General features: G+C 40.0%; 1 protein-coding gene across 3 annotated transcripts in view; it reads right to left on the reverse strand.

Moving 5' to 3' along the window:
• The window catches only part of PKN2 (protein kinase N2), a 136,019-nt gene that overhangs the window by 63,688 nt on the left and 51,595 nt on the right, over nucleotides 1–20,736 (reverse strand). For all 3 annotated transcript variants that reach the window (XM_084637105.1, XM_084637104.1, XM_084637103.1), the window contains exons 2-3: nucleotides 17,391–17,691; nucleotides 2,523–2,674 (exon numbers count right to left, since the gene is read on the reverse strand). In XM_084637105.1, coding sequence (XP_084493231.1) covers nucleotides 2,523–2,674; nucleotides 17,391–17,691 — 453 coding nt within the window. The remainder of the gene's footprint in view (nucleotides 1–2,522; nucleotides 2,675–17,390; nucleotides 17,692–20,736) is intronic.

A 20,736-nucleotide genomic window follows, 5' to 3' on the forward strand; every position in this document is an offset into this window, starting at 1 on the left:
TTAGGCATGGTTATAAATACAAAGGCCGTTTTTATTATAACGGCTGTTGAAAATTAGCTACCACCTCGCACATGATTTTGTTGTCCGCAAAACGGAATTTAAACTTTCAATGGTTTTAAACTATTAACGGATTTAAACTGTCAACGTTATAACTTTAATTAAGACTTGCAGACAAGACTGGTTTTTATGAAAAGAAGAACGGAGTGAAAGTTTAAAAATGTTGTAAATGCGCTCGGCTTTGTGTTTCGACTTTCGATCCAAGGCAGGCTTGTAAAAACATATATACTGAATATGTACGAGCTAATCATTAAATGTATGAACTGGAATTAAACAGAATAAAAGTACTGTATGTTGTAGACGAGACAGAAAACCATTTTTGCTTTACCGCGTTATGTCCGAATTTGTGTTATATGGGATCGCGTTATATCGGGGTAGAGGTGTATGGGTATTTTTTTGTATTTTTTTGAGATGGGGTAACCAGAACTGCATGCAGTATTCAAGGTGTAGGTGTACCATGGAGTTATACAGTGGCATTTTGATATTTTCTGTTTCGTTATCTATCCCATCCCAAATAGTTCCCAACATTGGTAGTTTTTTTGATTGCTGCTGCACATTGAGCGGATGTTTTCGGAGACCTATCCACAGTGACTCCAAGCTCTCTTCTTGAGCGGTAACAGCTAATTTAGAGCCCCATCATTTTATATGTATAGTTGGGATTATGTTTTCCAAATGTGCATTACTTTATCATCACTCAATTTCATGTACCATTTTGTTGCCCAGTCACGCAGTTTTGTGAGATTCCTTTGTAACTCTTCACAGTCAGTTTTGGATTTAACTATCCTGAATAATTTTGTATCATCTGCAAATTTTGCCACCTCACCCTTCACCTCCTTTTCCATTTAATTTATAAATATGTTAAACAGAACAGGTTCCAGTACAGATCCTTAGGGAACCCTGCTATTTACCTCTCTCCATTGCGAAAGCTGACCATTTATTCCTACCCTTTATTTTCTATCTTTTAATCAGTTACTGACCCATGAAGAATCTTCCCTCTTATCCCATGACTGCGTACTTTGCTTATGAGCCTTTGATGAGGGAGCTTGTCAAAGGCTTTGTAAAAGTCCAAGTACACTCTATCCACTGGATTACGCATGTCCACACACTTGCTGACTCCCTCAAAGTATTCTAATAGATTGGTGAGGCATGATTTCCCTTCATAAAAGCCATAATACCCAGAATAAGCATCACAATATGTCACACCATGTAAAGCACTACACAGCATGCCCTGCTTTTTAGAGTGAATCACGCATAATCAAAGATTAACAGGTGCTAGATTTCATAAACTCGATTCATTATGTAGGTTGAAACCCATGGGATAGAACTGATGAAAACTAAACCACCTCTTAATGAGCACCTTCGGTAGGATGAAACCACACTTCTAGAGGTGAAGAGTATAACATTAATTGTCTAAGTTCTACATTACTATGTAGTTTCTTGAAATAAAAAATAGCACACTTGTCATAAATATAAAGGGAAGGGTAAACCCCTTTGAAATCCCTCCTGGCCAGGGGAAAGCTCCTCTCACCTGTAAAGGGTTAAGAAGCTAAAGGTAACCTCGCTGGCACCTGACCAAAATGACCAATGAGGAGACAAGATACTTTCAAAAGCTGGGAGGAGGGGAGAAACAAAGGGTCTGTGTCTGTCTGTATGCTGGTTTCTGCCAGGGACAGAACAGGAATGGAGTCTTAGAACTTTTAGTAAGTAATCTAGCTAGGTATGTGTTAGATTATGATTTCTTTAAATGGCTGAGAAAAGAATTGTGCTGAATAGAATAACTATTTCTGTCTATGTATCTTTTTTGTAACTTAAGGTTTTGCCTAGAGGGGTTCTCTATGTTTTTGAATCTAATTACCCTGTAAGATATCTACCATCCTGATTTTACAGGGGGGATTTCTTTATTTCTATTTACTTCTATTTTTTATTAAAAGTCTTCTTGTAAAACACTGAATGCTTTTTCATTGTTCTCAGATCCAAGGGTTTGGGTCTGTGGTCACCTATGCAAATTGGTGAGGCTTTTTATCCAACATTTCCCAGGAAAGGGGGGGTGCAAGTGTTGGGAGGATTGTTCATTGTTCTTAAGATCCAAGGGTCTGGGTCTGTAGTCACCTAGGCAAATTGGTGAGGCTTTTTACCAAACCTTGTCCAGGAAGTGGGGTGCAAGGTTTTGGGAAGTATTTTGGGGGGAAGGACGCGTCCAAACAGCTCTTCCCCAGTAACCAGTATTAGTTTGGTGGTGGTAGCGGCCAGTCCAAGGATAACGGGTGTAATATTTTGTACCTTGGGGAAGTTTTGACCTAAGCTGGTAAAGATAAGCTTAGGAGGTTTTTCATGCAGGTCCCCACATCTGTACCCTAGAGTTCAGAGTGGGGGAGGAACCTTGACAACACTGTTCATATGTTCAAACTACATGATTTTTATATTTTTGGTTATTTCAGTGTTCTTTAAGTATTCCAAAGCCTTACCTTTGAAGAGCCATTTGAATACATTTGTATCATATTCTCTGCTCCTTGCTTTACTTTCAGTTCTATATCCAATTGCTTTTTTAAAACCATCAATCTGTTGTTCGTAGAAAAACGAGGGTCACTGTTTGGAGTATCTGGTGTTCTGGGACACTCTGTGAATTAAATACAAGATGTAATTTTCATAACAAGCCAATAAAGCTTTTCTAATATACTTCAAATATAATGTTTAATAAAGAGAAAGCTTTGTATTTAAATATTAAAATTGTGCAGAGATATTTTGAGACAATATTGCAAATATGCTTTAATGTGAAAAACCCGGTGAAAGCCCAGTGATTGCTGCGCATGGGCTAATACACATGAATCATTTACTGGGTTGGTAAAAGGTACCTAGCTTTGTTTATCTGTCCCCATGGAGAATTTGTCTTTTCTAAGATGTCTGAAGTTTAAGGGCAAAGTGTAGTTTACCATTAAGCCTTCCCAAACCCTCCAACCCAACTTAAACTAGAAAAAGAAGAAAAGTTCCTGGATGACCATATTCAATAGTGATTGGTAAGGTCTACGAACAGATATATTAAATACATTATATCTAACATTATTTCAATCATTAGAGACATGCCAGATGCAGTTTACAGCAAGATGAAGGAACTGGTAACATGAACTCTTCCTAACAGTACGTATATACTGTGCTGAGTGATTGCCGATTCAGGGGAACTAATGGAATCACAGGTATCTGGGTAATTAACTGAGTAGCCAGATTACTGAAAAAGTATAACTTGGGAAAAGAGAATGATATATTCTTGCTTGGGAATGTTATTTTTTTAGATCCTGTAGCGGGGTGGTTACCCGCTCTTGTCTTGTGGGGCTTAAAAGCCAGCCCTAGGAGAGAGCCCCAGGGCTGAGGCCAAGAAAAGCTAGGCTGATTGGGGAAATGACCACAGCTGGGCCAAGCCTCAATCAGGCCGCAGCTGGACCTATAAAGGGGCTGCTAGGCAGAAGCTTAGCCAGAGTCTCTCTCTGCATTTAGAGAGGGAAGGGCCTGGCTGCAGGGACTTAGGTAATACCTATATTGGAGCAGGGCTGAGGGGGAAAGGCCTTGGGAGCAGGGGAGCTCTGGCCTGAAAACCCCCAGGCTGCGAGGCCTAGATTAGGGCCTATTAGGTACTGGGGTTGCAAGGGGGCAGCCCATAGATAGGCAGAGGCAGCAGGTCCAAACCCCCTCACCTGTGATGAGTGGCTGATACACTGCAGTCAGCCCTGGGGAGGGGGAATAAGCAATGACTGGCAGTGGCCAAGACTGAGGCAAGGTGGAGGTAGTGGGTGGGGGATTCCCCAGGGAGGGGAGACCCTCAGGGATTTTACTGTCTGGGGTTTACTGCTGGGGGCAGCACCCCAGTGGGAGGAGGCACTGGATCTTCGGAGGGACTGGGGCCGGTGGTAAGGCGGATCACCAGATGGCGCTCCAGAGGCTGACGAGCTAATTCCCAAGGACAACCAGCAGGAGGTGCTGCCGGGTGAGTCCAGTTCTATTAGAGATCCCTATTCCTTTTTTAACAGCATTTGTTGCAGCTTTTATCAACCAAGTTATACTGTCATCAACAAGTTCCATTACTTGTCAACTACTACCTCCTATAGATAAGTACATTAATCACTTATCCAAATTCCATCTCCTGGAGTACAAACTATTAATCTCTCTCCATTCTAAGAATCAGTGTTCACTTGATTATTTCCTATTGCTTAACCAGTTTTAATCCCCAGTAAGATTTTTTCACCTGTGGCTAATAGGGCCCCTATCCAAACCTTTCTGAAAAACCAAGTAAATTACGCCCACCACATCATCTATTTTATTTCTTTTAAGCAGAAAATAATTTAGAGAGAGGCACTATATTAGAGAAGTCATCCTGGTTTGTCCCTAGAAGGTTATACTTAGAAGTGAGTGTTGTGATATTCTATTCTTATGTAAATTTTCAATTACTTTCCTTGGAACTAAAATGAGACTCACTGATCAACTTCCTAAGAACTTCTCGTTTTTATATATATATATATATATATATATATATATATATATATATATATATATATATATATATATACACACACACACATATACACACACACACACAGAGCGAGAGAGAGGCACTACATTAGCAACTTCCCAATTTCAAATGCCAGTTATTTTTTTAGCATGTGCTATTTCACATTACTTCTGCAGAACTTTCTGGTAAGTAGAATATACAGTAGTTCTGGAGATTTAATGCATTTGCTTTCAAGTCTGCCGTATAATTTTTCTCCTACAGACGTCAATCTCTGTAAAGGCTGCTCTCAGATTTCCCATACGAACTGCTTTTGATGCAGCAATTTTCTGAATTGTCTTCTGCACCACACTTTCCTCATTCAGGTGCCTCCTAAAGTTTCACTTCATCCTTACTGCCCAAAAGCTCAGGTTAATAAAAATAATGTCATAACATTTTTAAAACCACCGAAGTTATTCCTTCTGGGTTTCCCAGTACATCCTGTCTTCTGGGTCTTAGCCCCAGCCTAAATGGAGAGTTGCATTGGTATAATTTAAGTTTCTTTAAACTATCTTTGTTAAACCAGTTCCAGAGGCTTGTTGGAAACAATTTCTGTTTAAATAGTCTTATTTCGGCTTAGTTTAAGATGACACAAACAGGTTTAAGATAAACCTATCCCACATGCCTCCATCTCTTCCATGTTCCCTCTCCCTTTTTTTTTTGTCATTCCATTCAGCTAATCCTCACCTACCAATTTCCCCACTCAAACAAAACCAATAACATAATTATCATAACCTGTGCAAGCCATCACACCATCTACTCTACTTGCATATTTTTTACAATTACCAGTTACTTAATTAGCTCAAGTGATAGAGTCCCCAACCCTTCTGATGACCCAAGTGGAGTCATTGTAGTTGGACACGATTAAGTTTGCTTTTACAGTTGCTTTTTAAAACACACATACTCAGGAAATTATAGAACCCTTCCCCTACATGAAAAGCATATTAAGATTCCAGAGTAAAACACTCAAAAGTTAAGAAATATCAGAATTAAGGTTACTTGTGCAACTGTAATTCACTCACCTCGTGCGCATTATAATAGTCTTTAACAACACGATTCCTCCATCAGGTAGAACCAAAGTGACCCTTACATGGGTCATCAGCAGGGTTGGGACCTTTAGCTCCACAACACTCTATTTGAGCTTACCGAGTAACTTGTAGCAAACAGCAATAGTAGGCTGTTATCTTCCATGTGGATCAACTACTAGAGGGGGAAAAAATCCATTTTGCTAGTGATTTTCACAGCTTTATACTGGACAGCAAAGAATGTTGAGACTCCAGAATCTTGCATTCATTACCAGGTTTTGGAGGGGAGAGTTCTCTAATGGTTATAGACTTCTGCACTTGTGCTCCTATTTTCCCATTCACTCTCCTCTTTCCCAACTCATATTCCTCTATCCTACCTAGCTCCTATTGTCCCCTGCCTAATCCTTCCCTGACTCCTTTGCACTCAAGTCAGGTTGCTTCCTCCTCCTTCTCCTTGCTGCCTGAGTGCTAGCGGAGGGTCACTGAGCGCCCCCGCCTGACATCACATTGGCCCCCTAGAGCACTGGTTTTCAAACTTTTTTTCTGGCAACCCAGCTGAAGAAAATTGTTGATGTCAGTGACCCAATGGAGCTGGGGATGAAGGGTTTGGGGTGTGGGAGGGGCTCAGGGCTGGGGCAGGAGGTTGGGGCACGCACTTACCTCAGGCAGCTCCCAGTCAGCGGCACAGCGGGGGTGCAGAGGCAGGCTGTCTGTCTGTCTGTCTGTCCTGTCACCGCGGATCCTGCTGTGCCCCAGAAGTGGCCAGGAGCAGGTATGGCTCCTAGGTGGCTCTTGCCTGTAGGCACTGCCCTCGCCCCCATTGTCCGGGAACCAGCTAACGGGAGTGCAGAGCCAGTACTCGGGGTAGGAGCAGCACACAGAGCCCATGCCCCTGTTCCACCCCCCAGGAGCCAGACCTTCTGCTGGCCACTTCTGGGGCACAGCGTGGTGCTAGAACAGGTAAGAACTAGCCTGCCTTAGCCGGGCAGCACCACCGATGGGACTGACCAGAGCCGCTGTGACCCAGTCCCTTCCATTCTGTAACCCAGTTCTGGGTCGCAACCCATGGTTTGAAAACCACTGCCCTAGAGGAACAAAAGCAGGAAAATTTCTGCGTAGCCCCTGCAGGATAGAGCACATTCAGTTGCTCTGTGGGGATGGAGCATGCTCAGTGAAGACAATCCTCCAAGAACATACTGCCAGGGGTGCTGGAACAATTTGTATAGTGGGGGTGCTGAGAGCCACTGAACCAAACTGTAAACCTGATGCAGCCGATGAAGTGAGCTGTAGCTCACGAAAGCTTATGCTCAAATAAATGTTAGTCTCTAAGGTGCCACAAATACTCCTTTTCTTTTTGCTGATACAGACTAACACAGCTGCTACTCTGAAAACTGTAAACCCTATACATGATAGAAACCACTTCAAGCCAGGGGGTGCAGCAGCACCCCTAGGACCGCATGGTCCTATACATACTGCCATCCTCCAACAGACTTTTACTGTGTATGTGTAAACTATAATTTTTCAGAGACTGACTGCTTAACCAACTCAAATTTGGCTTTCACAGGAGAAGGCAAAAGGCACATCCCTAACACCAAAGCAAATGCATTTGTAAATTCCGAGTCCCTGCTCCCAAGCATGGAGGTATTAGATATTCTCAAGGAAATGGCTGTTGGAATTTAACAAGAGCAAAACAATGTATTTTTGCTTATCTTGTTTTAGAAAACAAGAGAACCATTTTTTGCTGAAAGTCTTCCCCTCCCCACCTCCAAATAAAAAAAAGGGCGGAGAACCCTGAAGCAGGCATCTGGCATAGAAAATTTCATGTGAATGGTTTAAATTTTAAGCAACTGAAAACAAGATCTTATAGTTGAAAGTGTTAGGCAACCTTAACTATAAGCAGCACTACCAGCAAAGCCTTTAATGTCCCTTCTCTCTGTATTGTCTGTTCAGGTTGTAAGTACTTTGGGGCAGGAGCTGTCTCTCATTCTATATTTATATAGGACCTAGCACCGTGTAGCTCCAGTCTCAATTAAGGCCAGTTAGGCACTACCATAACAAAAAACAAGAGTAATAAATTCATCCAGGTCATTTAAGTCAATTGGATTTAAGCAAATACTTAAAATTAAACATGATCCTAAGTACTTTGCTTAACTGGTACAAAAGAAGGTATTTTTCAGGTGGAAGAGGTATGTGTGAATAAAAGGTTCTCTAATTATTTAGCCACATTCACTTGCACAATAATGAAAATGTAGTATTTAATTTGTATATTTCATCCTTTAATTTTTATACTAATGAAGCCCGTAATCTTATTGCAGATGTGGAGAGCTTTACTGTACTGTGGATTAACAGCCTTTTACCTATTGATGCCTAGGTGAAGTTACAGTTTATGTAATGAGTGAAGTAGTTTGGCTTTCAATACAGATTTTAGTGGATGTCTATCTGGTTCCCATAACTAGCACAATATTTTTGCTCAGACTAGAAAATACAAGTGTTTTTGGTTAAAACTACTGGGTATTGGCAGAGTTGAATGCTAATGTACATCAGTTGCTTACACTACATTTTTTTAAAAACAGTTTCAGTCTTTTGCTTTTGAGAGAGAGCACTAATTCACCAAATTCACAAAACAAGTTAAAGGAAATATTTTAACTCATTGATGACCCATTTCTCACATTTTTAAATAAGACTGGGTTAAATTTGAATCCTGGTCATTTTCAGTTTGAAATGTTTTTGTTTATAATATATGACTGACCTTTATTTTTTATTCTTTGGACTTTTTTTTGTAAAGTCTCTTCAGCTTGATTTGTACAGTACTTATTAGCAAACATGGTTTTTGCCTCTAAATCCTCACTTTGACAAACACTGCCACCCAAATTGCAGTCATTAGTGGAATAATTGAGCTCATCTCCTTCTGAAACTGTCTGGGATTCTTGCCTTGGATGCTAAGAGCATTATCTTTTCAACAAGCTCAGCATGAGATCTGGGAACCCAGGTTGTTTTCTGAATTTGGTGTCCCAGATGGTACTACTGCATGCTGCTAAGCTATTCAATTAGAAGCAAGCACCCTTGGTAACTAGTTAACTTTAATCTTATTTTAAATTATTTAATTGTATTTAGCTCCTTCAGTGTCATGACCAACAGAAGCTCCTGAGATGCACATTGCTGCATTTTTATTACCAACAGCTCATTTTTCAGGCAGCATCAGACTTTCTAATTGTGTTCTCCACATTGTCTCCCCTCTTCATCATGGCTCTCTTTCTTCACCTTTCCCATTCCCTGCCCTTTTGGTTAAATCTACCTCCTGCCTGTTAGTTCTATGCTGTGTAACTGTAAGCATGTAACAGAAGAATAGATTTATAGGAGAAGAGATTAAATAAGGCCCAGGAAAAAGTGTGATGAGGTAAGGAAAGAGGCAATCAGATGCCTCATTTTCTCCCCCAAAAGTGTTCTGCAACAAGAATAAAGTAGTACCTCCCATGGGGTACCTAGTTTAAATAGGAGTCTGCATACTATAAGTATTATATGAATAAACTGTTCACATGTTACAAGTCAAATAGTTCAGCATTGTGCTACTTGATTTACTGTTCTATGTAAATTGTAGTTGTAAGACACATGGGAGAGCATTAAGATAACTTGAAAAACACTTCTACATACGTGCACAAGGCAATAACAAAACAAACACCCATATTTTGGATTAGAATTAATCCTTCAGATTTACAGTAGTAATGGCCACCAAGCATCCATTATCTTGTTTGTCAATGAAGCATAACTTAACACATATCCAGTACAGTCTAATGCTTTTTTCTGGGTTAAACACCACCACATTGATTTAACTTTCCTAAAACTCTGCCTCTCACTTTGAGTAATGCAACATTCTGAAAGATGATGAGAGATCTAGATACAAGCCTTACTTCTAAAACAAGGCTAGATACACCAGCAATTCTATAACAAAAAAAAACAAAACTATTTTATGTTGTGGCAAAAGCTATTACCTTTGAATTATCAGAGAAAATATGCTGAACCTAATGGTAGATTCAATACTACAGCTTTTTGAGCAATCTGTGCTTAATGACGGAGGTTTAATGCCAATTCCTCATCTAATCCTCCTCTTGAAGTGGCTGCTGAAAATAATTTCTGATGGCATTAAGACGTAGACCTCTAGCCAAAGCACCAACAAAAGACCTTTTATGATTCATATACATTTCTGAAATTAGATTTATTAGCAATTTAATTTGTAACAGTTATGGCCTCAAGTATTTGTGTGTGTAAAAAAAAATAAACTATGAATCTGATGTTCATAAAAAGTATGGCTGTCGATTAATCGCAGTTAACTCATGCGATTAACTCAAAAAATGAACTGTGATTAAAAAAATTAATCGTACTGATAAACAATAGAATACCAATTGAAATTTATTAAATATTTTGGATGTTTTTCTCTGATGATTACCCAGCACATGTTCATTTCAAGAACACTTTCAGAACAGATTTGACAGAATGCAAAGAAGGTACCAATGTGAGATTTCTAAGGATAGACACAGCACTCAACCCAAGGTTTAAGAATCTGAAGTGCCTTCCAAAATCTGAGATGGACGAGGTATGGAGAATGCTTTCAGATGTCTTAAAAGAGCAACACTCTGATGTGGAAAATACAGAACCCAAACCATCAAAGAACATCAACCTTCTGCTGGTGGCATCTGACTCAGATGATGAAAATAAATATGCATCAGTCTGCTCTGCTTTTGATAGTTATCGAGCAGACGCTGTCATCAGCATGGACACACACGTGTCTTCTGGAATGGTGGTTGAAGCATGAAGGGACATATGAATCTTTAGCACATCTGGCACGTAAATATCTTGCTATGCTGGCTACAACAGTGCCATGCGAAAGCCTGTTCTCACTTTCAGGTGACATTGTAAACAAAGACATGGGCAGCATTATCTCCTGCAAATTGTAACCAAACTTATTTGTCTGAGCGACTGGCTGAAGTAGGACTGAGTGGACTTGTAAGTTCTAAAGTTTTACATTGTTTTATTTTTGAATGCAGTTATTTTTTGTACATAATTCTACATTTGTAAGTTCAACTTTCATAGTAAGGAGATTGCACTAAGTGCTTTACTAGGTTGTAATAAAAAGTAAATATAAAATGAGTACTGTACACTTTGTATCCTGCGTTGTAATTGAAATCAATATATTTGAAAATGTAGAAAATATCCAAATATTTAAATAAATGGTATTCCATTATTGTCTAACAGTGCGATAATTTTTTTAATCACTTGACAGCCCTAATAAATAGTAGTACTGGCTACAGCTAGATACTGTGCCATAATAAGAGTCCATATAACATTTGCATAGCATCTTCCCTCTGTAAATCCTGACAAGCTTTACAAAGATTATCTTTACAGCCATTTTATAGATAAGAAAACATGCAAGAAGAGGTAAATGACTTTCCCAAATTACCACAGCAAATCGGAGACAGAGAAAGAACCCAGGGTTTCCAGAGTTCCAGTCCCAGCGCTATCTAATGAATCACACTGCATTTCGATACTGTGCAGTCATCCATACATCACTTAATCAACATACCCTAAATCTGACCTGCAAAAACCCAGTTCTTTTATCCTTAAGTAGGACTATGGAAGTTACGTCTAGAGCCCTGAATCCAGCAAGTAAAGGAGAGTTTGACTTTACTGACCCACAAACACGACTGAAGATCCACAAAGAGATCATGGTGACCATAGCGAATGCTATTTTCACAACTGTTAAGTCTTCTCTCACAAGGCCAGTTTGAGATCATGTCACCAAATCTCCGGGTGTCTTCTCCCCATATTCTGAAAGGCAAGGGACAACTGTCCCCCAAATGCATGAACACTGGGCAGGAAAAAGTTGTAACCTGTAGTTTAATCTATAACTAAGCAACTACTGGGAGTTCCCTACCAACCATGTGCAAGGTGGGATGTCCCCACCATCTAGCAAATGGTTATTGCAGAACTCACAGTGGCTCCTAAGCTTCTGTGCCAAGAATAAGTTTCCATATAACCCTGCAGTCTGAAATGAACTAAGAATAGCAGATGCTATCTGATGTAAAGATTCCCAGCATCCTCAAAGATTATTAATTTTGGGATTGGTAGTGAGCACCTTTAAAGAGGCCAGATGAGAAACTGGACAATCGGCATTCCTTGAAAACTGCAGAGAGAACACCTTTGATCCAGGACAGAGAGTGAGTCAGCCCTCTGAATATAAAAAGGTGGTGATCTTCACAGTCTAGCTACCTCTCAATAGATATTAAAGTTCATACATCTGAGCCTTTGTGTAGCAGGGCAGTTACCCCACTCCTAGAAAAAAGGCTAGGCTGATTGGGGAAGCAGCCACAGCTGGGGCCACATCCAGCCTCGTTATAAGGGCTCAGGGAGGAGCTGGGTCAGTCTCTCTCCAGCCTGGGAGCTCAGGGTACTGGAGTAGAGCAGTGCTGGGGAAAGGCAGGAGGAGCTAGGGCACTCCAGCCTGGCAAAGCCCCAGGCTACAGGCACTGGGGTTGCAGAGGTGCAGCCCGAGGTTAGGCAGAGGCAGCTGGTCCAACCACCCTGTCAGTGATGAGTTGCCATGACAGACTGCAGTTTGCCCCAGTGAGAGGGGATTAGATGAAGACTGGCAGTAGCCACTGAGGCAAGGTGGGTGAGAGGGTTTGGGGTTCTCCTGGGAGGGGAGACCCAGAGCGGGGGTACTACAGAGGGCAGAACCCCAGGGTAAGAGGCACCAGGGTCCGGGAGGGATATGTGGGCCAGCGGCAGGCGAGACACCGGCCAGTAGGAGGCGCTCTGTGTGTTGGAGAGCTAATTCCCAAGACAACAAGCAGGAGGCGCTGTGCCGGTAAGTCATCGCTTCGCTACACTTTCAGACAAAGATTACCAGTTTGATTTTGCAATGGACAGATGCTCACTAACACAAATTTATGACCAAAGCCAGGAATTTAACATTAACCCAGCATACCACCTAGTCCATGTGCATCCATTATCAAAAGAGGTTGTATCTGCACATCAGATTCTCAGTCTTCAGAAAGGAAATTTACTGATAGCAGGAGGTTGTTCCTGTGAATTAACAGCTGTATTAATGTGGAAGGAGCTCAGAGAAAATTAATTTAAATTACAAGGGCAAATGGCATACAAGAAAAATAAAATAAAAAGTTATTTTATAAAAATAAATAAAAGTTAGTTCTAAGTTCTTCCTCAATGATCAACTTAAACACTAACAAAAGATTCTTAAGGTTTCTAGTCTTCAGAAAGGTTGTAAAATATGTTGTTAAAGAATTTAAGGCTTCCACAGGAATAACTGATATGAACTAGAGCTAAGAACAAGAAGATATATACATTGAATTCATAAGAAACATTTCCTTCCCCCAGTCTCCTCGAGGAGACTTAAATATGCAGACATACCCCTAGATACAAGGAATTTACTCTATATTTGTAATTGTCAAAATATAAAAATGACCTACTTTGATAGGACAATATTGAAATAATCACTAAAATCAAGACTGTAAAAGCTCTGTATGGACTTAAAAACAGCAATTAAATAAGAAAGAAAATTCAGAAATAGCACTGAGTAAATAGCGAGATTAACACCAAGTAAAAGCAGACACCTATTAATCTTGTGGTTGGTAGTTGTGGCAAGAACCTTCAGAGCAGCAACCCGAGGACACAGTCTCCCTGGGCTCATGCTGGAAAAAAAGAAGAGTCATCTCCTTTGTCTTTTACTTTAAAGCTCCAGTATGGAAGACAAAGAGGGCCCAAATAGTTTTGGAACTGCCACTTGTTAGCAAGAGGTATGGGGAAGCCTCTGCTGGATAACTCTGGCCTTCTCAGGAAGGGATCAAAGGAAGAGTCAGACTCTTTGCCCTGGTTCTTCTGACCCAGCTCATGAGCTACACTGTTTTGTTGATGGTCAGTTGCACTTCATAGACTCAGACTTTAAGGTCAGAAGGGACCATTCTGATCTTTTAGTCTGACCTCCTGCACGACGCAGGCCACAGAATCTCACCCACCCACTCCTGTAACAAACCCCTGACCTATGTCTGAGCTACTGAAGTCCTCAAATCATGGTTTAAAGACTTCAAGGTGCAGAGAATCCTCCAGCAAGTGACCCGTGCCCCACGCTGCAGAGGAAGGCGAAAAACCCGCAGGGCCTCTGCCAATCTTCCCTGGAGGAAAATTTCTTCCCGATCCCAAATATGGTGATCAGCTAAACCCTGAGCATGTGAGTCAGACTCACCAGCCAGACACCCAGGAAAGAATTCTCTGTAGTAACTCAGATCCCACCCTATCCAGTGTCCCATCATAGGCCATTGGGCATATTAATCGCTAGCAGTCAAAGATTAATTAATTGCGAAAATTAAGCTCTCTCATCATACTCCATAAACTTATCAAGCTTAGTCTTGAAACCAGATATGTCTTTTGCCTCCACTGCTCCCTTTGGAAGGTTATTCCAGAACTTCACTCCCCTGATGGTTAGAAATGTTAGTCTAATTTCAAGTCTAAACTTCCTGACGGCCAGTTTATATCCATTTGTTCTTGTGTCCACATTGGTACTGATCTTAAATAATTCCTCTCCCTTCCTGGTATTTATCCCTCTGATATATTTCTAGAGAGCAATCATATCTCCCCTCAGCCTTCTTTTGCTTCTGCTAAAGAAGCCAAGCTCTTTGAGTCTCCTTTCGTAAGACCGGTTTTCCATTCCTCGGATCATCCTAGCAGCCCTTCTCTGTACCTGTTCCAGTTTGAATTCATCGTTCTTAGACATGGGAGACCAGAACTGCACACAATATTCCAGATGAGGTCTCACCAGTGCCTTGTATAACAGTATTAACACCTCCTTATCCCTACTGGAAATACCTCACCTGATGTATCCCAAGACCGCATTAGCTTTTTTCACGGCCATATCACATTGGCGGCTCATAGTCATCCTGTGATCAACCAATACTCCGAGGTCCTTCTCCTCCTCTGTTACTTCCAAGTCATGCGCCCCCAGTTTATAACAAAAATTCTTGTTATTAATCCCTAAATGTGCGACCTTGCACTTTTCACTATTAAATTTCATCCTTTTACTATTACTCCAGTTTACAAGGTCATCCAGATCTTCCTGTAGGATATCCCGGTCCCTCTCTGTACTGGCAATACCTCCCAGCTTCGTGTCATCCGCAAACTTTATTAGCACATTCCTACTTTTTCTGCCAAGGTCAGTAATAAAAAGGTTAAATAAGACTGGTCCCAAAACCAGTCTCTGAGGAACTCCACTAGTAACCTCCTTCCAGCCTGACAGTTCACCTTTCAGTATGACCCGCTGTAGTCTCCCCTTTAACCAGTTCCTTATCAACCTTTCAATTTTCATATTGATCCCCATCTTTTCCAATTTGGCTAATAATTCCCCATGTGGAACCGTATCAGATGCCTTACTGAAATCAAGGTAAATTAGATCCACTGCATTTCCTTTGTCTAATAAATCTGTTACCTTCTCAAAGAAGGAGATCAGGTTGGTTTGGCAAGATCTACCTTTTGTAAAACCATGTTGTATTTTGTCCCAATTACCATTGATCTCAATGTCCTTAACTACTTTCTCCTTCAAAATTTTTTCCAAGACCTTGCATACTACAAATGTCAAATTAACAGGCCTGTAGTTACCCGGATCCTTTCTTAAAAATAGGAACTATGTTAGCAATTCTCCAGTCATACGGTACAACCCCTGAGTTTACAGATTCATTAAAAATTCTTGCTAAATTCTTCCCGAATCACACACTAGTAAACATCACTGGTGAACTCCTCTTGCGGCAGAGCTGTATGCATATTCTTTCCCAGGCCCTATGGAAGATGTTTACTACCAACTAAAAGCCACTTGGTCCTAGAGAAGCTGAAACTAAAACCAAAAAGCTAGCAAGCGAGTGCAAAGAGAGAAAAGAAGGGGAATGGAGACAGAAGGGACTGGTCCCAGTTTGTTTAGTGTTGTTGCTATTCAATAAGGGATGGGGAAGGTATTTGTCATGTTCAAGAGCAACAAAGAAGCAGAAAAACTAAAAAAAAAAAATAAATAAAGACTTTTTGAAGTCAAAACATACTATTTAAAAGGGCTCTTTCAAAACCTTGATTTTTTTTAAAAAAATTAAATTTAAAACCAATAGTGCGCCCTTCAAATACCAACTGCAGAGTAAAACCTGCAGCGACTGATTTGTGTACAGCATCCAGCAAAATGAGACCCCAATCTTGGATGCTATTGTAATACATATAATGATTCTTCTTGTAGACAAATAGCACTGGAAATCTCAAAAACATGACCCCTCTTAAAGTGTTTCATTTAAGAGAGAAAGTGGGATGTGACAAATATCTCCACTCACCCGCTTCTGAAGTCATTCTATTTAAAAAAGCCTCCAAATTTATGTCTGTACAGATTTTTAAACAAGAATCCACTTGCAATCTAGGTATCTATTTCTTCACCTCATCATCAGCCACTTCAGTTCTCTGCAATGCTCTGTTACTTGATTATTGCACGTCTTAACTCATGAGAGAAATTACATATATGTTTTTAAATATATGTGACATGTAGAAGACGTACATAAAATGTACACATTTCCATTTCGCCCTGAAGCATACTTATAACCACCCTGAAGCAACCCCTCTGCCTCACAGATTCCAAAGTAATTCTCATCCAGCCTTCTTTGGTTAGAGTGCATCTTGCAGGAAGACCAATAATAAAATGCACTGAACTCTATGCAAGCCTAACAAGGGTAACTCAGCACTTTGGCAGCATGCCATATTCTCAGATATCGTGAGTAAACTGAAATCACCTGCCAGTATGTTTCAAGACTCTCACTGCATCCTCTACTTTAAAACAAGATTGATATGTTCTTTTTATTCTGTTGCCCAAACTTCTCAAGAGTTGACAGTTACTTAACAGACACCCTCAATGGCATGTGTATATTTATACAGACTCATATTAGCAATATTTTAATGTCAAATCACCATACTGTCCTTATCCAAGTCATTTCACAATACTGAAAAAGGCATTTGTTTGAATGTTTACTTTCAAAACATTCCATTTTGAAATGCCAAGTTTGATATTTTTCAAAATTAATACCAACTCCCTGCACTTTCACAGAAAATACAAGTTAGAGTATAATGTAGTTTAAAATATCAGTTAATGACAGCTTCCACATATGTAAAATCCCTAAGATTTATTCAAATTATTATGATAAACAGCCATTTTTACTGTAAGTTAGCCAACGAACAGAATAAGAACTAGTATTTTAGTTTCAAACTATTAAGGCAAGGGGTTCAGAAACCTTTTCATAATGTAAATCACAAAACACCTCTCATGTACCACTTTCCCACCCATTTGCAATCACATAACATTCCTTGGGGAAACTACATGGAAAAGCAATATTAGGAAATTATTTTTATAATTTTGGCAGTCATCTTAAGCACTTTAGTAACTGGAAGTAATTGCAAGCACTACATGACTAGCCAGTGGTCTCCTGACCACAAGCAATTGCTCTGCGGACCACCAGTCCTCTGAAAGACTACAGTTTAAAACTTACTTAAGGAATCTAAAACTATTCCAATTATTATGTGAGGCAAATATAAATGTAGGTTGGTAATTCTTTAAAAAACTATTGATACCCCGGTTGCAATAGCAATTCTTTATAATTAGAGGATTTCATTTAAAATAAATCAATGTAAATAAAAGTACAAAATGTCTAAGCTATGAGAAAAAAATAATAGTTTTTAGTATTGTATTATACCTGTAACATCTTCTGGATCTGTTACAACAATGTGCGCATTTAATTCCTGTAATTTATGATGCAATTCTTCCAATTTCTTGTTTGATTTTTTCAAAATGTTGTCCACATAAGCCAAGTTTTTTTTATCTGTTGTGACCTTTCTCAGATTCTCTGCTCCTTCCTTGATTTTAAGTTCCTTCCTTATTTCACGTTTGATTTGGTCCTTTATTTCATCCAACTTCTGTTGTACCATTGTGTCTGAGAAGTCCAATTTTTGGCCAATGCTTACATTTTCCGAGACTAGAAGACTTCGGGCATCCCCCTACAGGGAAAAGAAAAGCATAACCAGAGGTTAGCTGCTTGCATGACTAAAAACACTAGGCTTATATCCAGAATATGTTAGACACTCACCTTGAGAAGCCGTTTACTAAATATTTCTCTGTCATGCTGCCCCGACAAATCAACAAGCCCATAAAATTGTAAAAGTTCACTGAAGTTATGCTTTACAAGTAACAGATTTGTTTTAAGTCTAGTGACACCTTTACCCTGCCCTTTTTTTTTTTTTTTTTTTTTTTTTAATGGAAAGAGACTTAAATACCTCTGGATTTGTCATGCACACATGCCTTGCCTTGGAGCCAACATCTGTATTTTTTCCAGATTTAATTGAGAGTTTTAGTAGACTAAGTGGATCTAAGCAGTAACATTTAATTCTTACAGTTAGTAACAAAGAAGAATTCCTATACATTTACTTAGAATTTCAGTAGTTACCCTATTTAAAAGTACTGAAAAAAAACAAAACAAATAGAGCAACCATTTCATAGGCTTAAAGAAACACTGCAGTGTTTATAGATACTAGGTATTTTGGAACATATGTTACTCTAATGCAAGTTTCTCTTTCTGATTTGCTTCTTTTAAATTTTTATTTAGCAGGATTTAAAACATGAAATAAAAGTTGCAACTTCCTTTCTTGGCATAGATAGATGGGCAGAGGAGGAGATGAAAGTATGAAGAATAATTGATCAAAATAAGTTCCTGTAAAGCATAGGAGTGGAGAGTGACATACAAAATAGTTATTTAAATTACAAGTGTGGTTCAAAATATTTTGTTTGTGTGGATCCTACTTATTCTACATGTATTCGCTGGGGCTGTGCCTGTACCCTGCATACCCTCATGCCCCATTCACCTTGGGTATACAGAGCAAAGCAGCCCTCACAATTTCAGTTCCCTTGCTAATTCAGAAACCCAGTAAAGATGGATTCGGAAGGAACAGGAATGGAGTGCAGGTTGCGGATGCCACACCGACAAAATAGTTCAAAGAACCAGTTACCGTAAAGTAAGACTGAGTCTTTATCCATGTAGATCCCCTCCTTATGATAACTAGCTATTAGTTCCCAGATTAATAGGAGGAGGGTCTAAGGAGTCTTTATCTACAGCTAGCTAAATAACGATTGCAGAATTGATCTACTAATTTGGAATCTGATCTAGTCTCCAAATCCAGGGCATAACATTTAGTAACAGTATGTTACTGAGCTGTAAGTAGCTATCCTGCAGATGTCCGATACAGGAATATTTCATAGGTATGCTAAAGAGGTTTCCAAGGCTGTTGTTGAAAGGGAGCCCTGACTGTTGAAGGAAGGTGTATATCTGCTAGTTAGTAACAGATTGATCCACTTGGATAATCTCTGGGAAGAAATGGTTTAACATTCTAAAGCTCTCCCTAACGGAAAGAAAGCATTTGGATAAGGGTTAAATGCGGTGGGGATGTTCCGTAAGAACTATTTTAAGTTCCAAGGATGGGAAAGGCTATTTAATGGAATGACAGGTGTGAACCATTTTTTAAAGAAATTTTTAAACAGTGGGATGAAAGAACATAGAATTCTGAATGTGAAGGCGACCGGCTGAAACGGCAGCTAAATGGACTCTAATGGAGCGGATGGTGAGGCCCTGTAGCCTGAGGTGGAGGATGCAATCCAGAATCTTGGGAACAGAAGTTTGCAATGGATCCAGACCTTGTTGTGAAGCCAGATACAAGATCTCTTCCACTTTCATCAGTAGACTGATCTTGTAAAGGGTTTCCTTCTTTGTGTCAGGGATTGTTCTACAAGTCCAAGACAGCCTCTCTGTGGGCTCATTCAGCCAACTTCCAAACAGGTACAGGGATGGAGACATGGATGGATAATTTGGCCTTGACAGTAAATCCTGCAGATTGGAGAAACAGAGGTCTTATGAGCTTGTGTATTAGAGTGACTGGAATTAAAACAGAAAAAGGGATGAGAAGCATTGTGGAGGGACTCTGGCATGGTAAATTCTCTGAAGCAGAAGACAAATTTTTTGTTCTTGCAGGTGGCAAAAATAGATCTATCACAGGGAGCCCTATCTGTGGAATAAAAGCTTGAGAATGGAATCTATTAGTCACCACTCATGGCTGGCTGAATACTTTCTGCTGAAGTAATCTGCCAGATAGCTGTTTGCTCCTAGTAGGTGAAGAATCATGGGAGTTATCCTGTGAACATGGCAACATTTGCACACACACACACGCACTCACACAGCTATTGTTATACTACAATGGAGACATTATCTGTCAGGATCTCCACTGTTCTTTTCAAGAATGGTGGAAAACTCTGGAAGCTAGCTGAATAACCCAGAGTTTGAGTACATTGTAATGGAGCAAGAACTCTCTCCAGGACTACACTGCTTTGAATTTGTAGGCGGTTTTGATAGATGCCTCCATGGCTGGTTGGGAGGGGACTATAATCAGCATCACCATGGGAGGTTGTGGTGCAGAATGGTACTCCTTTGCAACTATCTGTGGGTTTGTCTACCAGTTCAGGGAAACTTGTATGGTTCCAACTCTTATAAGTTAAGTTTGGTGGTTGGAAAACATACCTCAGCCACGCAGAGGCATCTCATAAGTGCATGATGCCATGTGATACAATAATTTGAGAGTTTCTTGTTGCTCTTTCAAGATTATACCTGAAGCTGGAGATGATGGGTATGATTGACTGAAATCTGTCTAGAGGGATTTTGCCTTTGTTGACTTAGAATCTAGAAGATCCCCTATAAATTCTATGGATTTTGTTGGAGTGAGATTATTATTTATCATTCACTCTCAGACTGATGGAGTGAGTAAATTGCATGCGGTGGAATAAATTTTCTGTACCCTGGATGAATCGCTGTGTGACAATAAGTGTCCTGAAGTTGAGAGGCGTAAACCAATCTGAGCTTCTAGAGAGGATATGATGAAGGCTGGTGTCACCATTCTTAATTTAAATCAGCATATGAATTTGTGTAGTCACTTCAGGTACCTGATAGTTTCTTCTGGGAATAAGTAGTAGTGGGAACAGAAATCCTTCCCTACCCTCTGAAC

This window comes from Lepidochelys olivacea, assembly GCF_965140295.1.
Source record: "Lepidochelys olivacea isolate rLepOli2 genome assembly, chromosome: 8".
NCBI lineage: Eukaryota > Metazoa > Chordata > Testudines > Cheloniidae > Lepidochelys > Lepidochelys olivacea.